Here is a 25,601-nt window from a genome sequence, read left to right on the forward strand (position 1 = left end):
AGCAGTAAAGTCAGAATTACAGTAAATATGGAACAAGACTATGAATATGAAATATTCGAATGAAAATCAGTAAATACGATGCAACAACAACAACAAAAAACAGCATAATTCCTGTAATGTGTGCTGAACTGAGGTCTCATGAGAGCTTTGTTGCATTGGAGCTTCACTGTCATTTTTGCCCATTTGTGTGGGAATTTTTAATTTTCCCCAAAATTCATACTAGAAGTATTAAACATGCATAAATGTCAACATTTATGACATTTCTAATAAAAAGTCCACAAAATTTATTGCTTGAATAGCAAATCTGACTTAACCTGAAAAAGAGCCCTGTTAGTGTTCACTCATAAAACATGATGATCCAAAAGAGTGTCAAGTACAGTTAACTGCCCCATAAATTAGTGTTCAAATGTAAACCACATCTTTTGTTTGCGTTTTCTTTTCTTTTTTTTTGTGCTTCTGAACGCATCCCGTGCCTGACCAATGGCGTCAAGTAGTACCAGGCCTTCCCCACACCAAGCGACAATTTAAATTCAACCTTCAGTCGCACTTTGAAGGTTATGCGTTGCATGCATAATTTATTTGTTTTTCAAGGTTTTTGGCTTGTGAGTGACGCTGGCAGACCTGGATGTGCTCCAGTGAAAATGCAAAAAGCAGGCTATTATTAATTTCTAAATGGAACTTTTTCTGGGTAGAAATTGATTCCATATGCATCTTGGATGGATGGATGGATGGAAGGATTGATGGATTAATGGAAGGGTGGATAAATAGATAGATGGACTTTACAAGGTAAATTTACTGTTACAGTCTCATCGGTGAAAACAACCGAACAATACATATATAACAACATATATGTGTAACGTGTGTACAGCAGATAAAGCAACAACGTTTTGGAACCTAACATTGATGGCATGTAGGACAAAGCAAAAATATTCGGTTGCACAGAATTCAGCCCTTTTTTTTTTTTTTTTAAATGAGCAAAATGTCAAAGGCCGCCAGCGTTGAGTCACGAGTGTGGAAAATGCACAGAATCCAAACCCACCCCACCCCCACTAACTCCCATCCCAGCGGGCTCCTTTGTGTCATGTTGATATGACGACGTGAAATGAGCGCCACGTGAAGGTGGCATGTCTGCACGGAAGCCTTTTTGCTTATTGTGGAAAAAAAAAAAAGATAGGAAAAAAGCGGGACCTTGAGGAAAATAGCTGAGATTCAGCTTCTTAATGAGAGCGAGGGCGACGACGGCAGCGGCGGGCCAGGTCTAATTTGTTGTAGGTGTGCTCGGAATAGATAAAGACCAATCTGTAGCCTTCGCCACCCCTCCTCTTCCTTCCCCCGAACCTTTACCTCCCCACTTGGCCGATAACACTGAGTGCTCCCAGCCAATCTCCGTGGACAGAGGGAAAAACTGCACATGGAAAAAGCCTGAGGGAGAGAGAAGACGGCCTTTAGATTTTCATACTTAGCGGGGTTTATTCAAGCTTTAAAACTGCAGATTAATTTGGACTGAGCAGGGCGAGGCAATGGGAACGTGGCGGTGAGCATCTCAACCTAAAGGGCAACCTTAAGCCCCTGTCAAGACAATAGGATTTTGCTGTCGGCACCACGATGCATTAATTAAACGCATACCCCCCTCCTAGCGGATGTTCTGTCAGCTTTTGTAGGTGGCAAGAAAGCTGTCGTCCTCAGGCGAGCCCCAACGTGCGGCACGGTTAAAGAATTCATCCCTTTTTCGCCACCGCCGCCAATTAGGTACAAAGTATAATCGGAGGCGTCCGGATGATGCCCTCACATTACGTGGCCTGTCGCCTCACTCTGCCCTTGTGTGATTTAACATCCCTGCTTCAGTGGTGACACAGAACTCATTGTCATTGTCTTTATGAGGAGAGAGAGGATGGGGAGGGGAGGAGTGAAGTGGGGGGGGGGCTAGCCGGGGCGGAGGACGGACAAGCGTGAAAAGAGCAGGTGCGGCGAGGACGTTAATGTGTGGCGCTTTTAAATTTTAAACAGACGGCAGTAAATTATTGATGCCGACTCCGGCGGAGAAGTTAAAAGGTATCTCGTCATTACCGAGGGGCGAGGGAGGGGAAAAAAAAGCTTCGGGTGAACGCACGGCAACGTCTCGGGGAACAAAGTGGTTTAATACTCCTCAAAACGTGATTGGTTTGTTTTGAATCTGCACCTTCATTGAAGGATTTTGTCAGGAATTTGGAAACAGGGGTCCTAAACTACATTTTTAGGAACTGAGCCCTGCAAAAATATGAATAATTGACGACTACCCCAAACATCTTAAAAATGGCCTATATTAATAGGTTAAATGCTAGATAAACCCCAACTATTTTAACACTTTAATATAAAACCTGCTTTTAAGGGGGATTTTATACACGGGTGTGTGATTTTTACAGTAAGTAATTCATAAGACGTACAGTGGAACCTTGATTTAACGGACTAATAGGTTGAAGGGGGTTGTCCATTAAAACTGATTGTCCGTTAGATTGAAGCTTTTTTTCGCGTCCTAAAAACACCCATTGTGGTAGAAGATTGTACTTCTTTCGTGTCATAAAAACGGACAGCACAAAATCATTGTAAACAAATATAGAAAAGCTTCAACCAGTTAAAAAGTTTTCAATTTGGGGTGAAAATTGTGTGCAGCTGGTGGCGCGAGGTTGGCGCGCTTCCTTCTTTCACCTCTGTTATGATTCCATGCCATAGAGAGGGGCTTCCATAAAGCATATGTGCGCTACCAGAATCGGTACAGTATAGCATGTTCGAGATACGTGCACGCGACGAGCATCCGAGCAAACGACAGACATGAATAAGTAAATATGACGTGCCACTTTTGAGCTGCATGCGTATGGCGACGCCAGCCTAATATTAGTTTGTGCTTTCCATTGCCTTTGATCAGAACGTCGCCCATGCCAACATGGCTACCCCGTAGGCGTGCCTGTTAGCTGGATCTAGTCTGTACTGTGTATCCGTGACAACAGCGGTGCAACCCGGAAGTACTGTATGTGTTTTGCCATTCTTTTGTCTGTTTAGTCTGCCACAGCGCCAGTAAATAATAGTGGCCAATACTGGAACTAACAGACTTTGTACAGCAACTGTGCAAAGGGGCGTAAATAGATGCCTAAGAAAACAGTTCCTGGAAATGTGATTTTTTTGATAATTCCATAATTTTCTGTCATAGTGTTACCACGTCTTCAATTTGTGATTTCTTCGTCACAATTTATCATTAGGACAAATAAACGCCTCTCCCCAAATTAACACCTACTACAACCTACTAAAATAACAGGACTTGTCTCCTGTTCCCCAATCAATGGCTATCAGCATACTTAGGCATCCAACCTTATTGAAGCATTTCTTTAAAAAGGATGCCTCCCTCAAAAAGATGCTTACCACAAAAATGTGTCACCAATTTTTCTTGGAAAAATAAGTGCCTCTTTCCAAATAAACATCTCTTTAAAAAAAAAAATCTAAATTTTTATTTGAATGAAAAAATGCCTCACATCAAATAAGCACTTCATTTTAGATCCTTACCACAAAAATGTGAGTGTCACCAATTTTTCTTGGAAAAATAAGTGCCTCTTTCCAAATAAACATCTCTTTAAAAAAAAATCTAAATTTTTATTTGAATGAAAAAATGCCTCACATCAAATAAGCACATCCTTTTAGATCACCTCATCAACCAACATCAGCGTGCCTAGCCTCCAACCCTTTTCAAGTATTTAAAGAAATAAACGTCTCGCTCAAGTAGCCTGGTAAAATAATTTAAGAAAATCCTCTAGTAAAGTTTTTTGTTGCTTTCTAATTCCATTATTTCGTATTTCGAACGGGCTTCATTGAATGGATTCTAGCGACGAGTGAGTTTGTTGGTTCAAAGGACGACGGCGTGAACACAGGGAGTGTCGTTGTGTCGGCTTGCTGAGGTGAAAGTGAAATCTGAGTGACAGCCGGAGACGGCGATATAAATCGGCCAATGTGGGCTCTTTTTTTTTTTTTTTGGCATCTCCATTTCTGCAAGTCAAATCCTCGCATGCCGCCACCTCCTCTATTGTGGCTGTGCTCGCACATGAATATTTCATGGCAAGCATCTGACACCATGCCCAGAAAGATATTTCAAGGTTTTTTTTTTTTCCTACCCTCCCCCCCCACTTCTCCCACACCCCCTGATAGAAAGCCCGAGGTTAGAGAGTGTCACTGAGGTGTGAAGTGGGGCTGTGGCCCCCGGGCAATGGGTAGGATTTACGATGGTTGATCATCAGGTGGATATTTCCACCCCACCCCCACCCTTTTGTCTCCCACTGCTGATGAACTATTGAGACGTTCTCAGTTTGTTTGTTGCTCGTCAAAAGATGTTTGCTTGAGCGGTGTGTGATTTCAGTCCAACTGCCCCCCCCCCCCTCCCCTCCCCATCTGATGACGTGGAATGACTCAGCAATGGAAGGGGCTTCTTATCTTACCTATGTGTTAGCTACTGCTGCCTCTAAAGTATCATAGACTGCTAATATTAGCACTAGCGCTAGCTGGCTTTTCGCTAACTGGTTTAGGTGTGTTTTGTGCTTAATCTGAGCCTCAATGGAAAATTTAAAAACAAATGAGTTATTGACTGCATTAGTATTTTTTTCCTTTGTTTGTATTGTTCTATTTGGGAATATTTTATCAACGTATTGCTAGCAGATTTTCCATTTCATTTTAAATGCCATTGAATTGGTTCCCCTTTTCAAGTTTTATGTTTTTAATTGTTTTTTTGTACCCTTTACCGTTACACCCGAGTGATTAACTTCTTTTTACATTGTGACGCCGTTAATGTTAACGATGCCGTCATAAAAGTTAAGAGTGTTTTATTGTTGTAATTAGGCGTGGGCCGGTATCAGATTCTGACGGTTTGACAACCTTGAGCAAAAAAAAATCACACGGTTTTCATTGGGTTGCTGTATGGCAGTTACAGCATTAAAAATGTATTATTTTGAAATGTTTTGGTAATTAACGAGTTTTTTTTTTTTGTTCTATTTAATATCGGAGTTTATAGGCGCATGTTTTGGATGTTTTTTCTTCATTTTGGGGATGTCATGCCAAAGTTTAGGGCTCTAATTTTACACTTATAAATATTGCCTGTACAATGACCTACATTTTTATTATGGTGATAGGCTGACTAGAATGTAATAATGAAAATTTAAATTCCAGTGGGATAAATTGTTTCAAAATCAAGAGCAAATTGCAGGTCAGGTCACCCACTGAGTTAGGGGGAAAAAAATATTGCCACAAGTGGAAGTTCTTCTAATCGCTCTTAATAGTTAAATCCTTGTTTCTCTCTCTCTCTACTTTGGGAAGCGTTTCCATTTGTTGCAGCAGCTGCCCTCGTGTTATTGTGTCTTTATGGGTTCAATTAAATATATTCACATAAGGTTAACTTACTTTAAATACAAAATGGCTGAGTTTTACCCCATTTAGAATGACTACTTTGAAACCAGTTCACCTTAATGGGTCTTCCTGCGCAGTTTGTGATTAGGAAAGCAACTGAACGATATTGTTTACTTCTAAGGCAAATGCAGTCTGATTTGTTCTTTATGGCTCCGTGTTTGTATTCTAGGCAGTTTCTCCGCTTAATGGATCACAATTCAACCTGCCAATGGGAGCTAACTGAAAATCATCTGTCATCATCTTTTAATCAACTTCACATCTTGTTGACCTCAATGTGGGACTACTGACTCCTATTCCTTTGATATTATTGGGTATTTGATAAAGTTGAAATGGTACGAACATTTCGTATTATTACCATTGTATGACCAAAACAATCACGGTCATTATTTTTGACAATATTTATGAAAGAACGCATTAAATACACTTAAATAAGGAAAGACTGAAAAATACCAAAATAATATCAAATAACATTTAAAATGAACAATTAAAAACACGAAAATGCTATTTTAGTGGCACAAGTCATAACACCAGGTACACTTCCACACAGCCAAAAGTAATAGTTTTAGAAAAAAATTCAATATAACAAAACAATACTATTTCTATAGCAAACAAAATATTGGTAAAAATATAAAATACTGAACAAAAATTTGCAAAAAATACCCCAAAAAATCTAGGATGTAAATAGTATATTAAAATTTGACAAAATTAGGAGACAGAAAACAGCAATATAAGTAGAACACAAATACAGGCTATAAAAAAATAATCTTCACTTCTTTCTCACTGACTTCTACAATTAGATCTTCTTTCTCCATTTTCGATTTCTTGTTCTGCCGCACACCAGATGGGTGACAACTCCAACTCTCAGAAACCCTTAATACAATAATAATGATAATTATTTTTTTTTTTAACTATAACACTGACAGTTTTGTTAAATCACGTTTTTGGAGAAAACCATGAACTGTTTCTTCCCTCAAATTTGTCTCGACAAGGCATAGCACAACAACTGCAAAATCTATAGATGAACTCATATTCCAACTTCTGCTTGAATTGAATTTTAATTGGTAGAGAGGCGATTTACACCACATCCCAATTGAGTGCCGATAAAGATTCCATTTCAGCTGTTTGTCGTCACTAAGCCTAACCTAAATATTATGTTGATTTACAGTAAATATGCGACGTTGTGCGTAAAGACCCTCTGAGTTTCAGGGCTCCCACACAGATGCTGAGAAAATCTGCTCCAAACAAGGCGGCCCCGCTCCTGCTTTGCATTTCAATTTACCATTTCACAGAAGTTGCGGCGCGTTGCCTCGCTGTGAGCTTCGTTACACCCACGCGGTTTCTCGCTGCACTCGTTCGCTGTTCAAAGGCCTGCGACTTGGCTGGGAAAATTGGGGATTTCCATAGCGGATCCCTCAGGTATCAAAACATCCAACGCATGTCCGGCATGTCTGTCCACCTTTGTGCGCTCAGAATTGATGTCCTGACCTCGCAGTGGTGGACCATGCATTTGCTACCTAGGCCTCCAGTAGGGATTTAGCTCACTTAATCCACCACGTTGCAATTATAGAAACCATCAATACTGTAAAAAAAAAAAAAAGAAAGAAAAAAATAACAGCACACAGCTGTGCATCCTCTAAATTGGTTCAGGATCAATATTTAACTAATAAAATGACAAAAATATTAACGTAAAATACATCATATCACAAGAGATGCAGATTATTAGTGTACAGATTGTTGTTGACTTGTTTTGCTGCTCAAACTTGGCTTGCTGTGACCGACCAATCAGAGGACAAAAAAAATGCTGTTGTCGAGTACTAGTGCTCTGGCCCTGAAGACAAATCTGATATTTGCTTGGTCATAAAAAAATGTTCCATTGCTAATATAGTTTAAATCAGATAAAGATAAGATAAAAGCTACTTCTTGGCTACTGATTAGTGTAAAGAGCTAAAAGTTTGATACATTATTATTAAGGCTGAAAAAAAAAAATCAACCACAAAAATTGGTTGGTACAAAAATTTCTACCTCGAAACGTACATTTTCAAATGATCACTTATAGAGGGAAGCGTATTGCATTCATTGCATTTTCTTCTTGTTTTTTTTGGGCATTTTTTTCCCAGATTTTTTTCCCTCTTTTTGTAATATATTTTATGACAGAAAAAACAAAACAAATTATAATAAAAAAAAAATTAAAAAAAAGAGAAATATGCAGAAAAACAGAAAAAGAATATTCCAGAAAACTTAAAAAGGAAATATTGAAAAACAACACCAAAATCTATACAAAGCTATTTTTGGAACAATCCCACGGGCTACTCATGTGGTCCTTGAGGGCTCCCTGCCGATGTGCACCGCGTTGGTTAACCCTTAGTTTAAATTTGGCCATGGACAGATTAGATTGACATGGCAACACGTAGACTGAAATCTGATTGGACAACAAAAATAAATAAAATAAAAATTGCAGCATTCACATGGACTGAAAGCAGCCAAGAGAAAAGCAGAATAGACTGGGAATAAATTAATACAATTTCATGGAACAAATATTTGAATTGAGTCAATGAAGGTCAGTGCTTCTGATAGAGAAACTCTTGCTTCCCTGACTGTCACCTTATCACGCTTCCCTTTTGCTGTGTCCCCCCCCTTAAAATCTCACCTGTTAGGCGAACGTGTCGGCGTCTACCTTATTAGGTTTTCTCCCGGAGGAATTAGCTTTCCGAGCAGCCTTGCCCGAGATGCCCCCGCTTGGACAAGGGTGCTTATATAAAGCTAATTGAAATGGAGGCGGGCGCCGACTGGAAGGTGATCTTGACTGCAGACGGCTGCCTCTGACCCAAGGGCGCGTCGGGCCCAGGCTCCCATCTGTGTGGGAAGGGATTTTCCTGGCGTGACAAATTGAAGCGTCGTGGTGTCTGCGAGAACCGTCTCCCAGAAATGACATTCCCCCATGCCTTCCCCTGTGATGTTTGGAATTAGACGCACGCACATTAGCGTCCCCGGCTCCCCGAGCCAAGCTGGCAAATATCCCCGAGATTTTAATGGTAAACTCCTACTGAGGCACATGACAAGCAGACGGATCTTGTGGCTGCACCTCAGCTGGTGATGTCATGTATCCAGCAGGTGTTTCGCCTTTAGCTGCTGATGGAGAACATCTGCCCTGACATCAGCGAATCGGCTGATGTCCATAGTGGGGAACAGATGCGTTTACATGTAGCCCATATATGGCGAACCCCTGCATGTTTGGGAATTTGCGTCTTCACAGATTTATATTCAGTTATTTGCCCCCAAAAAAATGATGTAAAAAAAAAAAGTCCAACCACAAAAGCCAACAAGCTCAATTTAGACTAAAATTGTCTGTCACGGCAATTGTTCAATGATACGTTTCCTAACCCTACAAAAATAAACTCCTCCGTAAACCTCATAGAAATCGACAAGTGCCATTTATGGATTTGACTGCAGATGTCGTCATCTCCACTGAAGCCAATCACAAGCTCATACATTTGAATAATATGATATTCAACGTGAGCGGAAAATATAATTTTTTTTTACTCTCTTGCCTAAGGTTAATTGCGTGAAACAGTTCCAACCCGGTTGATAACGGACGTTTTCAGACATGAACAATCGGACCGTTAAACATTCATCATCGAGGTGCGGGATGCAGGGGGGTGGGGGGCTCGGGGGGTGATTGCTGACGAACATTTGAGGCATATAAGTTCCTATATGTATATATATGTTGTTTTCTTTAATTAGGGATGTTCAATACCACTTTTTTTTTCATCCCAATATAGCATTTTTTTTTTTAAAGCTACTGAACATAGAAAACTGAATTTCGAATCGAAAAATGAAACTACACACCCCTTCTTTTTTTTTTCTTTCTTTTTTTCCACTATTAACCATTATTGCTTGCAGGGAGTGCCCATTGTGAACTAAAGTGTTCATCTACTAATAAAGACGTTTATATCTTAAATGGTCAAATGAAAAAGGCTATTGCAAAGATAGTTTTGGGCAAATAATTGATCTATTTTTAATATATCTGTGTGGCCCAATACCAAATAAATGGAGCAGTGGTTGGGGACCACAGCTTGACGCCGTTGTTGTGCACATCCAATCCTACGCGTGGCTTATCAAATCCGTGTCTGACACTGACGTCACTGTAATTACATTGGCCGTTAGCGAACGGCGGCGCGTTGAGCTCGGCCTTCTGGCAGCTCGTCGCCATATGGTCCATCTGCACGTCGGCAATATTTTGGCAAGAGTCTTTGCGAAGGTCAAAAAATCAAGTCGGAGGACGCTGCCGGAATTGCATCTAGGCTAATTGCTTTCTCCTTCATTCATCTCAAGCTCGCATGCTCTCTCTCTCTCTCTCTCTCTCTCTCTCTCTCTCTCTCTCTCTCTCTCTCTCTCGCTCTCTCCCCCCCCCCCCCCCTTTTCCTCCCACTGAATTTAGTAATCTGCTTTAGGATGTTTTGGAGATGGATTTGGTTTTCCTCCACTGCCCTCCACCCCTCCCCCAACCCGCCATTCCCCCAAGCCTAATCTCCCCCCTGTGACCACCCCGCCTCTCGCAGCTCTTAAGCACACCATCATACATCTCCCCCCACCCCCTCCCCTCTTTCCCCCTCACCACCTCGGCGCATGAGCCGAGTCAGCAAAAAACTCCCAAATTCCTCATTACTCACAAACACCCGCAATACACTTAGCGTGATTTGCTCCTAACGGACGCTTGGCGCAAGGGTGGACCTTGGCGTAAAAAAACATTTGCGGTGGCTTGCGATCACACGACAATGTGCAAGATTATGTTTGTGTGTGTGTGCGCTTCTCTACCCAGTACCGTTAAGTGCACTACAGGTTTTGAAATGTACATATTGTCAGCAGGAATAGGCTGAAAGAAATGGCTCATTTTTATTAGTCAAGCTCTCAAATAAGAGTTTCTACCTCTGACATATCGATAATAGTAGTTTTTTTTTTGTGTGTATGTGCGTGAGTGTGTGTGTATTCATTAGTTCACCTAAAACCTATTAAAAAATCCCATACCGTTCACCAAAACCGAACACTTCCAGCCAGAGTCGTGGGGCCGTCAGGAGACCCGAGGAAGAACCAAAGAAAGGAAAGGAAAATCCAGCACCGACCAGAAAATAGTAATACTTAAAGCTTGCAAGCATTGATACAAGGGTCCTCACGTCCATGATTCTGAAATTACTAAACTGTGATATCATGTTTTGTCAGTGTTTTGGCAAAAATAAATAAATATTGTTATTGGTTCTTGAAAAACTTAAAATACCGATTTTACCTTTATCTCTCCAAGCAAAATATGTCCAAGTGTTTATCAAAAACAAGACTAAGCGGTTAGTGTGTAGTCTCAGTGGCCAAAATGTACGCGAGTAAAGCATCAGTGGGCAATCAAAGCAGTGCGCTTAAAAAATAAAATTTTTAATAAAATTACTTCACCACTAGGTAGCGCTAAATTCTATTACTATATAATGGTCCTAATATCAAAGTAAAGTGTTTCGATACTATTGTATGCAGCTCTTAAAAAGTTCGTTTTATATGGCGCATTTTGAATGTTACCACGAATGCCGATGTTTGCCCAAATTTGAGTCGTTGCGTGCATGTGACGTCTTCCCGCACGACGACGCGGGCCCGGCCGGGGTCATTGGCGGCATTTTGACAACTCGATGAGCGCCGCGTCCGCCATGGCGGCCTTGGCAAGAGGCACCTTTTATAAATGGCATTGGGCTAGCGGGAATATTGGCTACAAGCTGGAGATGAGATTTCCCCCCCCACCCGCTTCCCCAGCCTGCGGCACAGGTGATGGATTGCGGTACCTTCCAGGTTTGAGCTTGGCAACGCCCCAATATTCCCGCCGAATAAAGTGACAGGCAATATATAACCCATCAGTTAAGGCCGACTGCACCGTTGAAACTCCCATTCGCCGCTTCTTTCTTAGCCGTAATCCCCCCCCCCCACACACACACACACACACACCCCCACCCCCCCGAATGTGTTCTGCCTCCTTACTTGAGCGTGATGAAAATGATCCCCAGCTCCGCTCTCCTGATTTTTAAACGCAAGCGGGCCTTAACTGCCGCGCTGATTTCAGTGCATGGCGTCATCACCTGTTCTGGTTTCAGATTTTGTGGTTCATAGGCAATCACGGCGACAAATTTGCTAAAGCCAATAAACTGGTTTCTATTCTATAATTTCTTAGTCAATAGGTATCTTATATGGAGAAAACTATTAGAATATTATTGCGTTGGTAAATTTTTGGGCTTTCTTTTCTTTGGTCCTTCCTCGGGTCTCCTGACGGCCTCACGACTCGGTTTAGGTTTAGGTGAACGGTATGGGATTTTTTAATAGGTTTTAGGTGAACTAATGAATACACACACACACTCGCGCGCACACACGCACATACACATTCTCACCCACATACAAAAAAATTAATTAAATTAAATAAAAAAAATAAATTAAAAAAAGCAATGATGATGACATGTCAAATCGGTAAAATTACCGAATGAACAATACTGAGCTCTCCAGAAAAAAAAAAAAAATTTTGGGCTTGGTAATCCTTAATAAAATTTGCGGGACTCTTGGTGCAAAATTTTTCATTGTAATCATCCTCGGTGAAATTTACCAGGGGGGGAATGGACACTCGGGGTAAAAAAAAAAATCGGGGAGTTGGCATCCTGGGTGTAAGTTTTGGAAGACCTGTAACCAAAATTTTGCAAAAATGTCGAGGAACAGTCAAACTGGGCGCCAAATTTTAGGGAGTAGTCACCATGTAGACAAAACTTTTAGAGAGCAGTAACCATTAGGGCCAAAAGAAATATAAAATATTAACTCTTTGACTGCCAGACGTTTTCAGAAAAGGGATGCCGTGGGTGCCAGCCGATTTTAAGCATTTTGACTGATCTTTCAAGGTCCATAGAAAATGTTGCGTTTGGACTATTGAAACACACATACTACCAAATGAAAGATTGGACTCTCATCTTTCATCAGAAAAAAAAAGTTTGTTTCTACCTTATTCCGTTTTTCAGTAATCAACAATAGAAAATGGTTAGTTTCACCTCTGTTTTGAAACAAACGTCTTTTAACGTCTTTGGCACTCCTCCTTAGGATTTTACTAAACGTTATTTAACGTTTTTGGCAGTCAAAGAGTTAAGGCCGCAAAATTATTTGAATGCAAAATGTTTGAGACCCGAGCGGGGACAGTGTGTCTGGGTGCAAAATCGTATGGAGCAACCACAGTAGGTGCAAAAGTTTGGGCCACAATAGGTGTAAGATTTTAGAGGTTGGTCACCCCGAGTGAAACATTTCCGGGCTCTGAATGTGAAATCTGGGGACAATCACCTTGGGTGCAAAATTTTGTGGTACGGTCACCTTGGGGTGCAATTTTTTTAGTGTCCCGCCCTCTTGGGTGCAGAATTTTGGGCATTGTTACCATTTGCTAAAATTTGGGTTAAAAATCTGGACCGTAGGCATTGAGTGCTAAATGTAGTGCGGCCCAGTCACACTGAGTGGCCATTTTGCAAAATTTCCATTCACTCAAGGTGCAAAAATCTTATGATGCAATCACCCCGGGGTGAAATTTGGAAACCAATCACACTGGGATGAAAAAATAAATAAATAGGAAGCATTCGCCATGGTTGCCAGATTTTGGCAATTCGTCACCCTGGATGCCTATTTTTTTTATTTTTTTCCTGGAGAGCTCAGTATTGTTCATTCGGTAATTTTACCGATTTGACATGTCATCATCATTGCTCTCTCTTTTTTTTTTTTTGTATGTGGGTGAGAATGTGTATGTGTGTGCGTGCGAGTGTGTGTGTATTCATTAGTTCACCTAAAACCTATTTAAAAAATCCCATACCGTTTACCTAAACCGAACACTTCCAGCCAGAGTCGTGAGGCCGTCAGGAGACCCGAGGAAGGACCAAAGAAAAGAAAGGAAAGTGAAATCCAGCACCGACCTGGATGCCTAATTTTAAGGACCAGTCACCTTGGGTGCGACATTTTGGATCCTGCTCAGCTCCACTTGGCGCGTCCTACCGCGGTCCATTTAAAAGTCTCTATCCGTCTCAACTGTGGCCAATTGGGGCCACCAAAATTGTCCAACATTTACACGTGTGTATTTAAATGGAGTGACTGTTTCCAGATGCCGCAGGCAACTGGGCATGACGGTGTTAAAGTCTTCAACTTTGGCTTTTTTTTGCATTACAGAACTCGATATTTATAACTAAATATTTCTGCTGCTTTTAAGGGAAATCCTCCCACTCTCCCACTTTGGACACACGTTTCAAGTCGGGGAAGCAAGTGGTCGGCTCAAACAAATAATTCCGCTAAATTAAAAGTTCCCCAATGATTGCATTCCTATCATTCGATCACCGGGGAGCCGAGAGCAGAGGGTTCGTGCCAGACATGTCTCGGGAGAAAGCGGGGCACATTTGCAATCACCCCAAGTTCAAAAGGGTAATTTATTCGCCGTCTGCGCTTAAAGTCGGTCTGCTCAGGATGCCGCTGGGGTTGCGCCGCCAGAAGAAGAGACACATCATTTTCATTTTTCGCTCGCTTTGCCACCCCCCACCCTCGCTCGCCGTCCTCCCCCCCCCCCTCGCCTGTTGTTGTTCCTCCCAGAAGCCCCGCGTGGCGTCTTTTAGCGCGCGCCGGCGAGCATATTTCACTTTTACATTCATCCGCGCTGACGTGCCGGCGCTGATTGAATTCTGAGGCGCGGCGGCGTCTGCCATTATCGCCCTCATCGTCTTGAGTGGTTTATCTCTGGCCGCGGCTCAGCGTGACTCCAAGGCTGCGGGGTAGACCGGGGGGCAGGCTCGTGGACTTTTTCTTTTATTATTATTTGGGGGGGTAGGTTGGCTTGAGCTTACCCTCGGATATGTGTGCACCTGCTTTCAGCTCAATGCAATACTGTAAAACCTTGCAGGGGATGTGGACTGAGCTCTACCACAGATAGCACAATTTTTTTTTTTTTTAATTTCTCGAATTGCCTATATTAATACAAAAGTACAAAGTTCCACATGTTTTCAAAGCTATGAACCGTCTGAGATTTGAGGTGCAAGTGATACGCAAATTTTAATGACGTTATTAAAGAAATAGAGCGCTTAGGTGCTGTAATGCCTTCACATGTGGGCAAGGAGAGCCACAATTGCCAATGTGCTTTTTTTTTTTTTTTTTTCTGGAGAGGCCAATGTACTTTTTATTGAATGGCACAAACCGAAGAATTGAAAATGAACAACACTCGCAAGGAGTTGGCCGAACCTAATCCAGCTCCTGTTGTCACTTGTAGTAACCCCAGGCAAAAAAATAAAAATCGTTTTCAATCGATGTGATATGATTAAACAAGATCCAATCTTGCTCACAGAACAAATTTAACTCCTAAGTTGTATCTTTAAGCGTCAAGTTTGTCTTTTTAGAAATATATCATGTCAACAGTATTTCTTTGACACCAAAAATAAAATACTTTTAGGGCTTTGGCACCATCTTAAAGTATTATAGATAGAAAAAGCATAATAAAAAAAAAAAAGCTATTGTGGGGCGAGGCCTTCGTATTTGTGCGTATAAATTGAAACAGGAAAAAAAACGTTCTTTCGTGGTCCGAACTGAATTGTACCACTTGGTGGAAACGTGTTTCTACCAAATGCAGAAGTTTGATGCACCTTTTTTTCTCGCATTGACAAGCACGGGGGATCCTCGGTTTATGCCGCTGCCGTTTATGTCCTACTAGTGCTTTTCATTAAGATATTGTAACCATGACTTTACTAATACATAACCGTAGGTTAGTGAGGGATTATGGCGCACGTCAACCTATGAATGGAACACCATCATAAACTGAAGACCCTCCCTATATTGTCTATTTTATTGCTTATTTACGCACAATTTATATATTTTACTGTAAAAAGAAAAAAATAGTAGTGTAAACATCACTGCCCCATATCCTTCCATTGAAAAAAAAAATAGAAATAAAATCACCCCGAATATGAAGTGTAAGCTTTAAGCATGGCAGCATTGGTGGAGGTATTAATTATAGATGACGTGAGGAAAAATTGTAAGCAGCTGGTGGTAGTCTGTGAGGCCCAAGCACCCGGCGGTGCAAAGACCCTCTTGGAATAGGAATAGTCTGTTGGTATTTTTTTTTCAGCTAATGAATCGTCTTGTTGGGGAGGCGTCAACATGCCCGAAAAGCTCACCGATTTCCCATCATCCACGTCATGGTAATCTGCAAATGCGGAATGGATGCAACTCAACCCCTCTTGGATGTTGAAGACATTTCACATTGAATCCAAAAAACGCTTCTTCAGTTCAGAATTGAAGGGGTCGTCTTTTATATGCGGACTCTGCGTTTGTTCTTTATTGATTTTTCACTTGAGACCCAAAAAAACATCTTCAAAAAAAAAGAAGAAAAGAGTCAAGTTGCCTCAATTCAAAAAATGAACCTGGATGACTGAGAATTGGCACACGTATTGATAACTCTCATTTCTGGAAAATGCGGCGGTACCTTCACTCATGAGTGGCTCAATTTACGAGTTTTTCTTTTTTGTGTGTGTTGCCGGTTACTAATCTGTGATGTTCAGGTGGTCAACCGCTATAGTTGCAGCAAACTTATCAACATCCGGCCACCATCATTTCACATTGGTTACCTCTCAAGTAATTGTTGTTTTGTGCTCACATTTTCCATTTTTGTACAGATTTTATGACTTTTTTTTTTTTCTAACCATGGGTCCTATGATATTATTGTGCATCCCTAGTTGTAGCCGTACTGGTATTATTGTTTGTAGATAGTAGTACTGGAGAGTGATATTTATCCATATTTAAAAAAAGAAACATACTACAAAAAAATGCTGGTGTTCTTTGGGAGGCTGGAACAGATGATTGGAATTCCGAATTGGATCAGCAGCCATAAGCTTCCAGGAACAAAATCCACATGAATGAAGGTACGAGTATAACGAAGACCACAAATGAGCCGTCCTGCCTTTACGCCCTGCGGTGGTCAGACTTGGCGTAAACGTGGCTCGACTTTGACTTTTCCCATTCGAGTTGTTCTTTCCCTTCCACCGGGCTTCAATCAGACGGCATTGCAGCCCCACCTGCCAGCTTCCGTCAGGATCACATGGTGTCATGGCCGTCCAGAGACCTTAAGCCGCAATCAGCGGCAAATTCTTCCGCCACGTGTCATTTTTTCCCTCCCTTTCTTTCCTCGTCTTTATCACGGCAAGCTGGCATTTCGAATGCGCCGTCTAGCGTGGGCGTGCGCTTCATTTGAGGTGGAGAGACGTCGCTTGGCCCGTCGATACTTCGCCGGCGGAGCGGGAAATTGTCTTCCCGCCGCGTGTGCGGTCGCTGCCGCCTTGTTATGTATGCTCTGCTGCACACGCCGCCGCGTTCACGAGGGGGCTGAGCTGCTGCCACGCCGTCTTGATTCGAGGTGAAACCTCAGGGTGTCGCGCCCGCGTCGACCCTTCCTGTGCTTTGCCCTTGCCTGTTCCGTCTCTGGCGATTTCCTCTTTTTTTGTGCTATTTGGAGTGTTTAGCGTGTCTTCTTCGCAGTTCTGAGATTTTGGGTTAGAATCTCAACTGCAGTCTTCCTTTGTTCCGTTCGCATGTTGTTTCTGTGCTTGCGTGAGTTTTTTTTCCCAGTAATCCAGATTCCTCCCATATAACCGAAAAATGCAATTAGGTTGATAGAAGACCAAATGGGGGAGGGGGGGGGGGGGGGCAATCTCATTGTGCCCCAAAATATGTGCCGTTGCTCGATTGATTTTTTTGTTGCAAGATTCAGATACACTGTAAAGTGGAGGGGGAAAAAAAGAAGCAATTAAGGTTCTATAATGTCCTTACAAGTGGGCAAGGAGAGCCACAGCTGCAAAATGCACTTTGAGCCGTTAATTGAAAGGGACAAACACAGAAATGCAAAATGAGAACAGGCTACTTGTAAGAAGCTCACCTTCACACTGAAAAACATATCCAATCCCTGTCGGCCCTCACTAGGCCACGCCTCTTAAAGGCACACATTCAACACACAAAAATTCCAATGCACGAACCAATTAATTTCTTGACATTCTCGCATACTCACGATTCGCTAATTTTTTTCTGTTGCACCCCCCCCCCTTTTTTAATGGAAAACATATATTGAATGTTTATCTTTTATTTTTTAGAATTTTTGCGGGTTGAATTTATTATAATTTTTTCCCCCCAATGCATTTCGATGGGCGACAAGTAGATGCGGCTTTTCACTGCATGCAGGCCGTCCCTATGCCCTTCAAATAGCATGTGTCAACTGTTTTTTTATTTATTTATTTGTAACAGAAGAATTGTGTGGGGGGGTTGGGGGGGGGGGTTGATGTCATTTACTCATTTCAATGAAACATACCTATAGTAAGGTGTCATTACTCATTTGCTCCCAAAAACGTATAAATACGTTCTATTGTAAAGACATGTTTTTATGTGGAAGTTTTTTATGCTATACTGTAGCATACAGAAGGCTTTGATGCAGCCTCTGAACTAAAGAAAATGCATGAAGCAATAGTAGTTATTAGAAAAACGGCCAGCAGGTGGCAGCAGAGTATAAGAAACAATCAGGGCCCCCACTGTTTGAAACAGATGTGTGAATAATGATGAAACCTAGCTATATTCTAATGCTAATTGCTGCAAAACGGAAACAGATAGAAATATACTTTTTTTCTTTCTTTTGGTTTTTATAACAATAGAACACAACATTCTGTGGGCCTTGCAAAGTCAGTCAAAATCCAGTACAATAGCCGGGAGCGAAGGGGGTTGCTTCAGGGAAAATGGCTGGGAATGAACAAGTTAATTTGTTTTGTGTCATGTGAAATCAGAATGAAAATCATGGCATGCATTCAGCTTATCTTCCAAAGGGATTTGGTGAAAAATATGCTTGGAATGTTGTCTATTAAAAGTGAAATAAAATAAAAATAATCAATCCAAATTTGGTTCAGTTCTTCTGCTAAAATGGAAAGAACAAACCCATTTATCAGCAAATATCACTCGCATTAGTGGGCCACATAATGTGATGTGTCAGCCCGTGGGCTTGAATTTGAAAGCTCCAAAATGTCTCTAAATGTGGATGGTAGTGTTTTGGCTGGTGACCAGTCCAGGGTGTGCCTTCACCTTTTGCCCCAAAATCAGCTGGGATCGGCTCCAGCTCACCCGCAACCCTGATATAAGCGCTACAGAAAATGGATGGCCGGATGTCCTCTATTAGCGTCTTTTCCGTCCCTCTGGCCTCTGTCTCAGGCAAAGTGTGCTAATTGAGCCTTCCTCCTTGCCGGCGTGGCGAGGCGAGGCAGGCCACAGCGTGCCGATTCCCAGCGGCCACTCGAGCCTCACCGGATCGATACGGCCAAAAGTTAACAAAACGAAGACATGCCGAGCGCCCCGATCAGGGTCATTATCGCCTCTGGCCCGCCGCACCTCCGCCGGCGACTGATCAATGCGAGGATATGGATTGACACAAACATTCTCACCTCACCTTGCTCTCCACCAGCTCTTAAAGAGCATCGCACTTAAAAGAGCATCACACTCAAGACCGAAATGCCCCATTTGGTTCAGCCACGTGCACGTACGATTACTGCTAATGTGAAGTCATAATTACAGTAAATATTGATACGAACACTTTGAGGTTGTAAGCCATAAAATGAAAAACAAATGAAAATATGGCCGTATCTGAGCATGCTGCGTCGCGACGTATTTTTACGTCACTGCTCAAAATAGTTACCCGTGCGTCTTTTTTTTTTTTTTTTCTTTTTGGGAGAACTCAGTATTGTTCATTCGGTCATTTTACCGATTTGACATGTCATCATCATTGCTCTCTCTTTTTTATTTTTTTTATTTTGTATGTGGGTGAGAATATGTATGTGCGTGCGTGTGAGTGTGTATTCATTAGTTCACCTAAAACCTGTGCGTCATTTCTAACATCAAAATCTTCTATGTTGACCCATTGGAAACTCCACAGAACGTGTTGCTGTAACCGAGTAAATCCCCTTACATTTTTTTTCAAATGCTTAATATCAGTATACCGATATTTAGCATTTCTCACCTGTTTTCTGGGTTTGGTCAGTGAACTTAGCCGTGATTGGTGGTTACCTACTTCCTCAGCATTGATGATGTCATCTTCAGTCGACAGCGAGTGGAAAATGTAGTTTTTAAAGATACCTATTGTGCATGAAAAATAATGAAGCTAGCATATTAAATATAGACAAAATATTCACTTTTTACTGCTGAAAATGGCTCAATGAGTCAAATAAAAAAAAAATAATAATTATATATATATATATATATATATATATATATATATATATATATATATATATATATATATATGTGTGTGTGTGTGTTTTATTTAACAATCATTTGCTGGTTTGCAAGTTATTTTATGTTTTGTATTTTATCCCCTAATTGTGCTGAACCTTTTCAGATTTTTCAGATTTTTTTTTTTCCCAGCAAATTTTTGGCGTATCTGCGTCTCCTATCAGCTAGCTTGTTAGTTAGCATCTGTTGTGTATAATTTTACATGTCTTAATTGTTTCCAAAAGGCGGCCATCATGGCGTCCATGCAATAGGCGGCGGTGAGATGACATGAGATGTCGTTTCGCCTTCAAAGGCGCGTGATGTATTTTCTTATTTTATTTTTTCACTTTTTGTGTCGGTTTGTGACTTTTTGAATTGGCCGTGATGGCGCCCCGCCGCGTCCGGGCGGTCATTAAGCACGCGGGAGTTGTTTGTTGTTAGCACAAAAAAGACGCTAAGTGGTTCTCTTTCACAAATATGTCATACAAGTCTTAATGAGTGCGACCAACGCAAAATTGGAGTGACGGGGCCACACGCTGAAGAAAATATCTAGTCCGGCGTTGTTTTGTTTTTGTCCGTGGAAGAGCAACGCACTCATCAGTATGCCTTTAAGAAGCCACTGGGCATTAAAATGCAAAATTGCCCTCCACTCAGGCTAAAGTGATTTTAGTTGTGATTATGCACCATTTCCTCCCACTCAACAGCAGGGAGAGAGAAAAAAACGAGAGCGAGGGGGGGAGGGGGGCAGAAAAAATAAAAAGAGCGCTAATTGGTCATGGGGATTGGTGGGAGGCTTCGCTATTTTATGTCTCTGACTTCTAAATGAGTTTGGGAAAGGAGAGGCCGCCACTCTGCCGTGGAGCTTTTCTGTTGGCGCCGGCTCAAATTGAAATGATGCACTGTTCCCCCTCACTGCGGCTGCGGCGCGCAGTAATTAAATGCCTCATTGTTGCTTCCTGGGAATTGAAATGGAATATTTCATGCGGCGTGGTGATTATTTGGGGGTGTAGGTGGGGCGCGGATGTAATCACCTTGGCTGGATCTCTGATGAAACGCTTTGCTCGCTTTTGGTGCTTGTCGCCGCCTAAAGTGGCCCCCTGGGTTTTTGCCATTTTTTACTAAGTGCTTTTATTCATCGCCGGCCTTGTCGTCATGACTTCCTGTTTATGAAGGAGGCATTTAAAGCAACGTTGCGTGGAAAATTTGGACCAGCCCAAACAATGTTTTTTTGTGAGCCTTGGCGTACTAACTAATAAGGTGGGCCCGACGGATATATGGATTTTTTTTTTTAGGCCAATTCCGATATTTGGCAGGATAAAATTAGGGATCATTAACAACAGTAAATATATGGATTACAGCCAGAAAGTGTGTCTGTTTTTTTTTTCATATTTTGTCTTTTAGCTTTTAACTGCTTTTAACTGTAATTTTTGGGTTTTTTGGGGCAGGCGTAGTGTTTGAACGTCATTGTCTTTGTTTTATGCTGTAATGTCTTAATGCGTAAAAAAAAGAAAGAAAAAAGTCTGCCAATTTTTGCCAATTTAAAAAGAATTCATATCATCTGTTTAAATCTGCCAGCTGATTGATTACCCGGTCAGAAACGATCAATAACCTAACTGTACATCTAATGTTTCAATTACTATGTTAGAAGGCACAGTCAAGTAAAAAAAAAAAAAAAAAAGTATTTTCAATAATATGATCTGTTTAGTTTAAACACAGTATTCTGATTAATGTAGCATTTGTGAAATATGAGTTAAGCAGCAAAATCCACCATTTTTTAGTCAGGAAGCTAAAGCTCAGGGAGGGCGGCCATTTTTATTTATTTTTGCAAGTATTTATTTTTTAATTTGTTTTAATACAACATACAACAAACAATGCACAAACAAAACCAAGCCGTCCGTGGGAGGGCGGCCATTTTCAAATGACATCACAGTTGCTCAGGTAACAACCAATCATGGCTCAGCTTGTGAACATCCCGTGACCAAACTCAGAAAACAGGTGAGCTTGTGATTGGTCGGTATCCGACCTGAGCCCTCAGCAACTGTGATGTCCTTTTCAGTTGACAGCAAGTGGCAAAATGGCCGCCCCCCTGAGATGGATAAAAACTCATTCACTGCCATTGCTATAGACTTCAAAAATTAATTTGAACTATTTCTATTAGTTTTATAGTTTTGTTAATAAGACTATGAACCCCCCCCCCCCAAAAAAAAAAAAATTGTACATTTAGAACAGATATAAAATTTGTGATTAATCGTGAGTCAATTACTCAAGTCATGTGATTAATTATAATTTAAAAAAATTAATCACCTTGCGATTTAAAAAAAATATTGTACATTTAGAACAGATATAACATTTTTGATTAATCGTGAGTTAATTACTGAAGTCATGTGATTAATTATAATTTAAAAAAATTAATCGCCTTGCGATTTAAAAAAAATATTGTACATTTAGAACAGATATAACATTTTTGATTAATCGTGAGTTAATTACAGAAGTCATGTGATTAATTATAATTTAAAAAAATTAATTGCTTTGCGATTTAAAAAAAATTGTACATTTAGAACAGATATAACATTATTGATTAATCGTGAGTTAATTACTGAAGTCATGTGATTAATAATAATTTTAAAAAATTAATCGCCTTGCCATTTAAAAAAAAATATTGTACATTTAGAACAGATATAACATTATTGATTAATCGTGAGTTAATTACTGAAGTCATGTGATTAATTATAATTTTAAAAAATTAATCGCCTTGCGATTAAAAAAAAAAAGTACATTTAGAACAGTTATAATATTATTGATTAATCGTGAGTTAATTACTGAATTCATGTGATTAATTATAATTAAAAAAAATTAATCACCTTGCGATTTAAAAAAGAAGAAAAAAAGATTATTAAAAAATTAGGGGCGTCAGGCGATTACAATTTTTAATTGTAATTAATCGCAAGCCGATGTTAGCTACAGCTACCTAGCATTTCTGTTATTGGTCTGATTTTTTATTTTTTTTTGAATGTACAATTAAATGCCTGTCAAACTGAAATTCCTCGTCAGTCCTGAATACTCTCAGGTGCCAATGCCGCCTTTGCTAATCGAACCTTTGCTAATCGAACCTTTGCTCACTTTGAGCAAAAGGTACAAAACATGTTTCAATTCAGCCCGTTTGTTGGTATGTGTGCTCAACTCTCTGCGGTTGAATAAACACCAGATGTTGACGAAGCCCTGGAGTAAAATAATACTAATGAAAATGTTCCTTTGTGTTGCTTTACCATGTGAGTAACGTGCGTCCCCGCCTTGTGTCTCCCCCGCAGAGGACGCCGGTCACTAATGGCGAAGCGTTCCGGTGGTTCTTCTAGAGACGCCAGCCGCCGTCGTCCATCACCCGGCAGGAGGTCCCGATCGACCGCGGGCCGTCTGCTCGGAGCACGTTACCCAAAACGACCCCCTTCCCCCCGAAACGCACACACGCTCACACACGACACGCACACACGTGGACCGGAGGACGGAATACAAAGTGGACATAACGGAACGGGGACGGAGAGTTGACAAAAACATACTGGGTGTTGTTTCTTTTCGGTGTAATTATTGTACCTTTTGACAGTATCATAATGTATATTTTTGGTGTCTTATGAATGTGTTTTCAGTGTTGGCGGCCGGGCGGGAATGAGCCGCCGCCGCCGCCGAGCTCGTGTAAAGAAAGGACTGGAAAAAGGACAATCTTTTTGGAACCACACACAAGTTGTCCCTACGGGAAGGGCGGGGGATTGACGAGAAACGCAACACACTTTACTCTGGAGCAATAATTATTCAACTTTCTTCCCCCCCCTCCCGCCATATCTCTTTTTTCACTTCCCAGGAATCATCCGGAAGCCATTTCAGCATCAACTTTTTTTTTGTCTCAATGAGGCAAGAATGGCTTTTTTTTTCCCCCTCCCTTTTTTTTTTTTTTTTTTTTGATGACTCGCTGCAGTACAGGGCACATTGTCTTGTGTGGTGAGTTGCACTTTTTTTTTTTAAAAAAACTTAGCATTTATTTCACTGGAGAGATCCTGATGGAAGAGGTTGGAGGTGTATTTAAAAGAAGAAGAAAAAAAAAAGGATGGATGTCAGCGATGGCATCGTCATTGAACCTTTTCCCGTTTGACACCAATGAAAGTACACTTATACATATTGAACATATCAGGTGTTGTTCTGGAGCTGCAGGGGTTTGTGAGGGTGAGGGGGGCGACGCTCCCCATTCTCATCCCCAAAAACGATCCAATAAGGCTGAATTCACACTGCAGGTCAAAGGACACAATTCCGATTTCAAGCCGATGTTCCGTTTTTTGGGCCCGCTATTTCCAGATACATTTCAAGTGACTTCTACTTGGTAGAGGCCGATGAAACAAGTACCCAATAATTCATAAATACAAATATTAAGAGTTTAGCTGAACTAGGCGAGCTCATCCCTGACATTGATTTTAACTCCACTTGCCGCCACCTGCATCTATTTTGCTTATTTATTGATGGACAGATTGGACGCACACCTACTGGATAAAATTTATTCGAATTGCATTTTTACCAGGTGTCAGTATCGGGCCAATACCGATATTTGAAGATGATTAGGTACTCGTGGAAGCCACCGATACTAGCCACTGATACTTGAGGCAAAAAAAATAATCTGACAGTAAGTCCTCCTTGGCAGTAGTTGGCGCTGTACTGCAGCAGATTGACACGGAAGAAAGGGCTTTGTTCACAATTTTTGTCATCGTGTACTAGAGGTAAAGGTTCTCTATAGGTGACTAATCAGAGTGAATACTCGTATCGGTCTGGGAAACAATTGATGAGTATATATTAATGAATCCCATTCCTTTTTTTGTGAATCAAAAAAATCACCTATTTACATATTTGTTGTCTTTTCTATAACACTCAACTCATTCACTGACAGTCTGCTATAGACGTCAAAAATTCATTAGAACATTTTTTTAGAACAAGAGTATGAAAACCTTTTTATTATATTAGAACAGATATAAAATTTGTGATTAATCGTGAGTTAACTAGTGAAGTCGTGCGATTAATTAGGATAAAAAAAAATTTTACTCACCTGCCGCCCCTAATTTTTAATAATATTTTCTTTAAAAAACAAAACAACAAAAAACAATTGTTAATTATTTTTTATTTTTTATTATTTTTAAGGAAAATATTATTTAAAATTAGGGGCATGAGGCGATTAAAATTTGTAATCGTAATTAATCGCATGACTTCACTATTTAACTCACGATTAATCACAAATTTTATATCTGTTCTAAATGTACAAAAAAAATCGAGGTTTTCATACTATACAAAAAAAATTTTTTTAAAAAGTTAGATTTTCTAAAAACGATGTGTATACGCCACCAATAAGTTGTGATGACGTCAAGCTGAATTGCGTCGATACGTATGTATCCGATTCCCTGCATTTTCTTAATTGCCCCCTAGGGGATAAATCAAGTTCTATTGAAATGAATTGCATTTATTTTTCAATTTACTCTGTCGTAATGCATTTCTGAATTGCGCCACAAATCGGAATTGTCTCTGAAAGCGCGCCGTGTGAATCCAGCCTCGGTTCCTCATTGTCCTGAACCCTGTTGTTGCATGTGCAAAACGTGTTTTTTCCGTTTTAAAGACGACTTAAGAATTTGTATATTGTTGTTGTGATGCTTTTATGTGTTCTAATAAAATAACTTCAAGTACATTTTGCTGACGTTTGATCCGGAAGAACGGGATTAATTAAGATCCGCTGATAAGTCAACATTGTTGTTTTTATTTTATTTTTTTTATCCGCCACCCGCCCGTTGACGCGGAGTTGATGGGATGAAACTAACGCCGTCGTTTTGCCTCCCCGGTCACGTATACCCGGG

The 25,601-nt window shown here is 40.8% G+C and overlaps 1 protein-coding gene across 2 annotated transcripts in view; it reads left to right on the forward strand.

Annotated features, from left to right (window-relative positions):
• Positions 1-25,384, forward strand: part of cxxc4 (CXXC finger 4) — a 31,957-nt gene extending 6,573 nt beyond the window's left edge. For both annotated transcript variants that reach the window (XM_077569718.1, XM_077569720.1), the window contains exon 3: positions 23,034-25,384. In XM_077569718.1, coding sequence (XP_077425844.1) covers positions 23,034-23,078 — 45 coding nt within the window. In that variant the 3' untranslated portion in view covers positions 23,079-25,384. The remainder of the gene's footprint in view (positions 1-23,033) is intronic.
• The last annotated feature ends 217 nt before the right edge of the window (positions 25,385-25,601 follow it).

The sequence above is a fragment of the Vanacampus margaritifer genome, chromosome 7, assembly GCF_051991255.1.
Source record: "Vanacampus margaritifer isolate UIUO_Vmar chromosome 7, RoL_Vmar_1.0, whole genome shotgun sequence".
Taxonomy (NCBI): Eukaryota; Metazoa; Chordata; class Actinopteri; order Syngnathiformes; family Syngnathidae; genus Vanacampus; species Vanacampus margaritifer.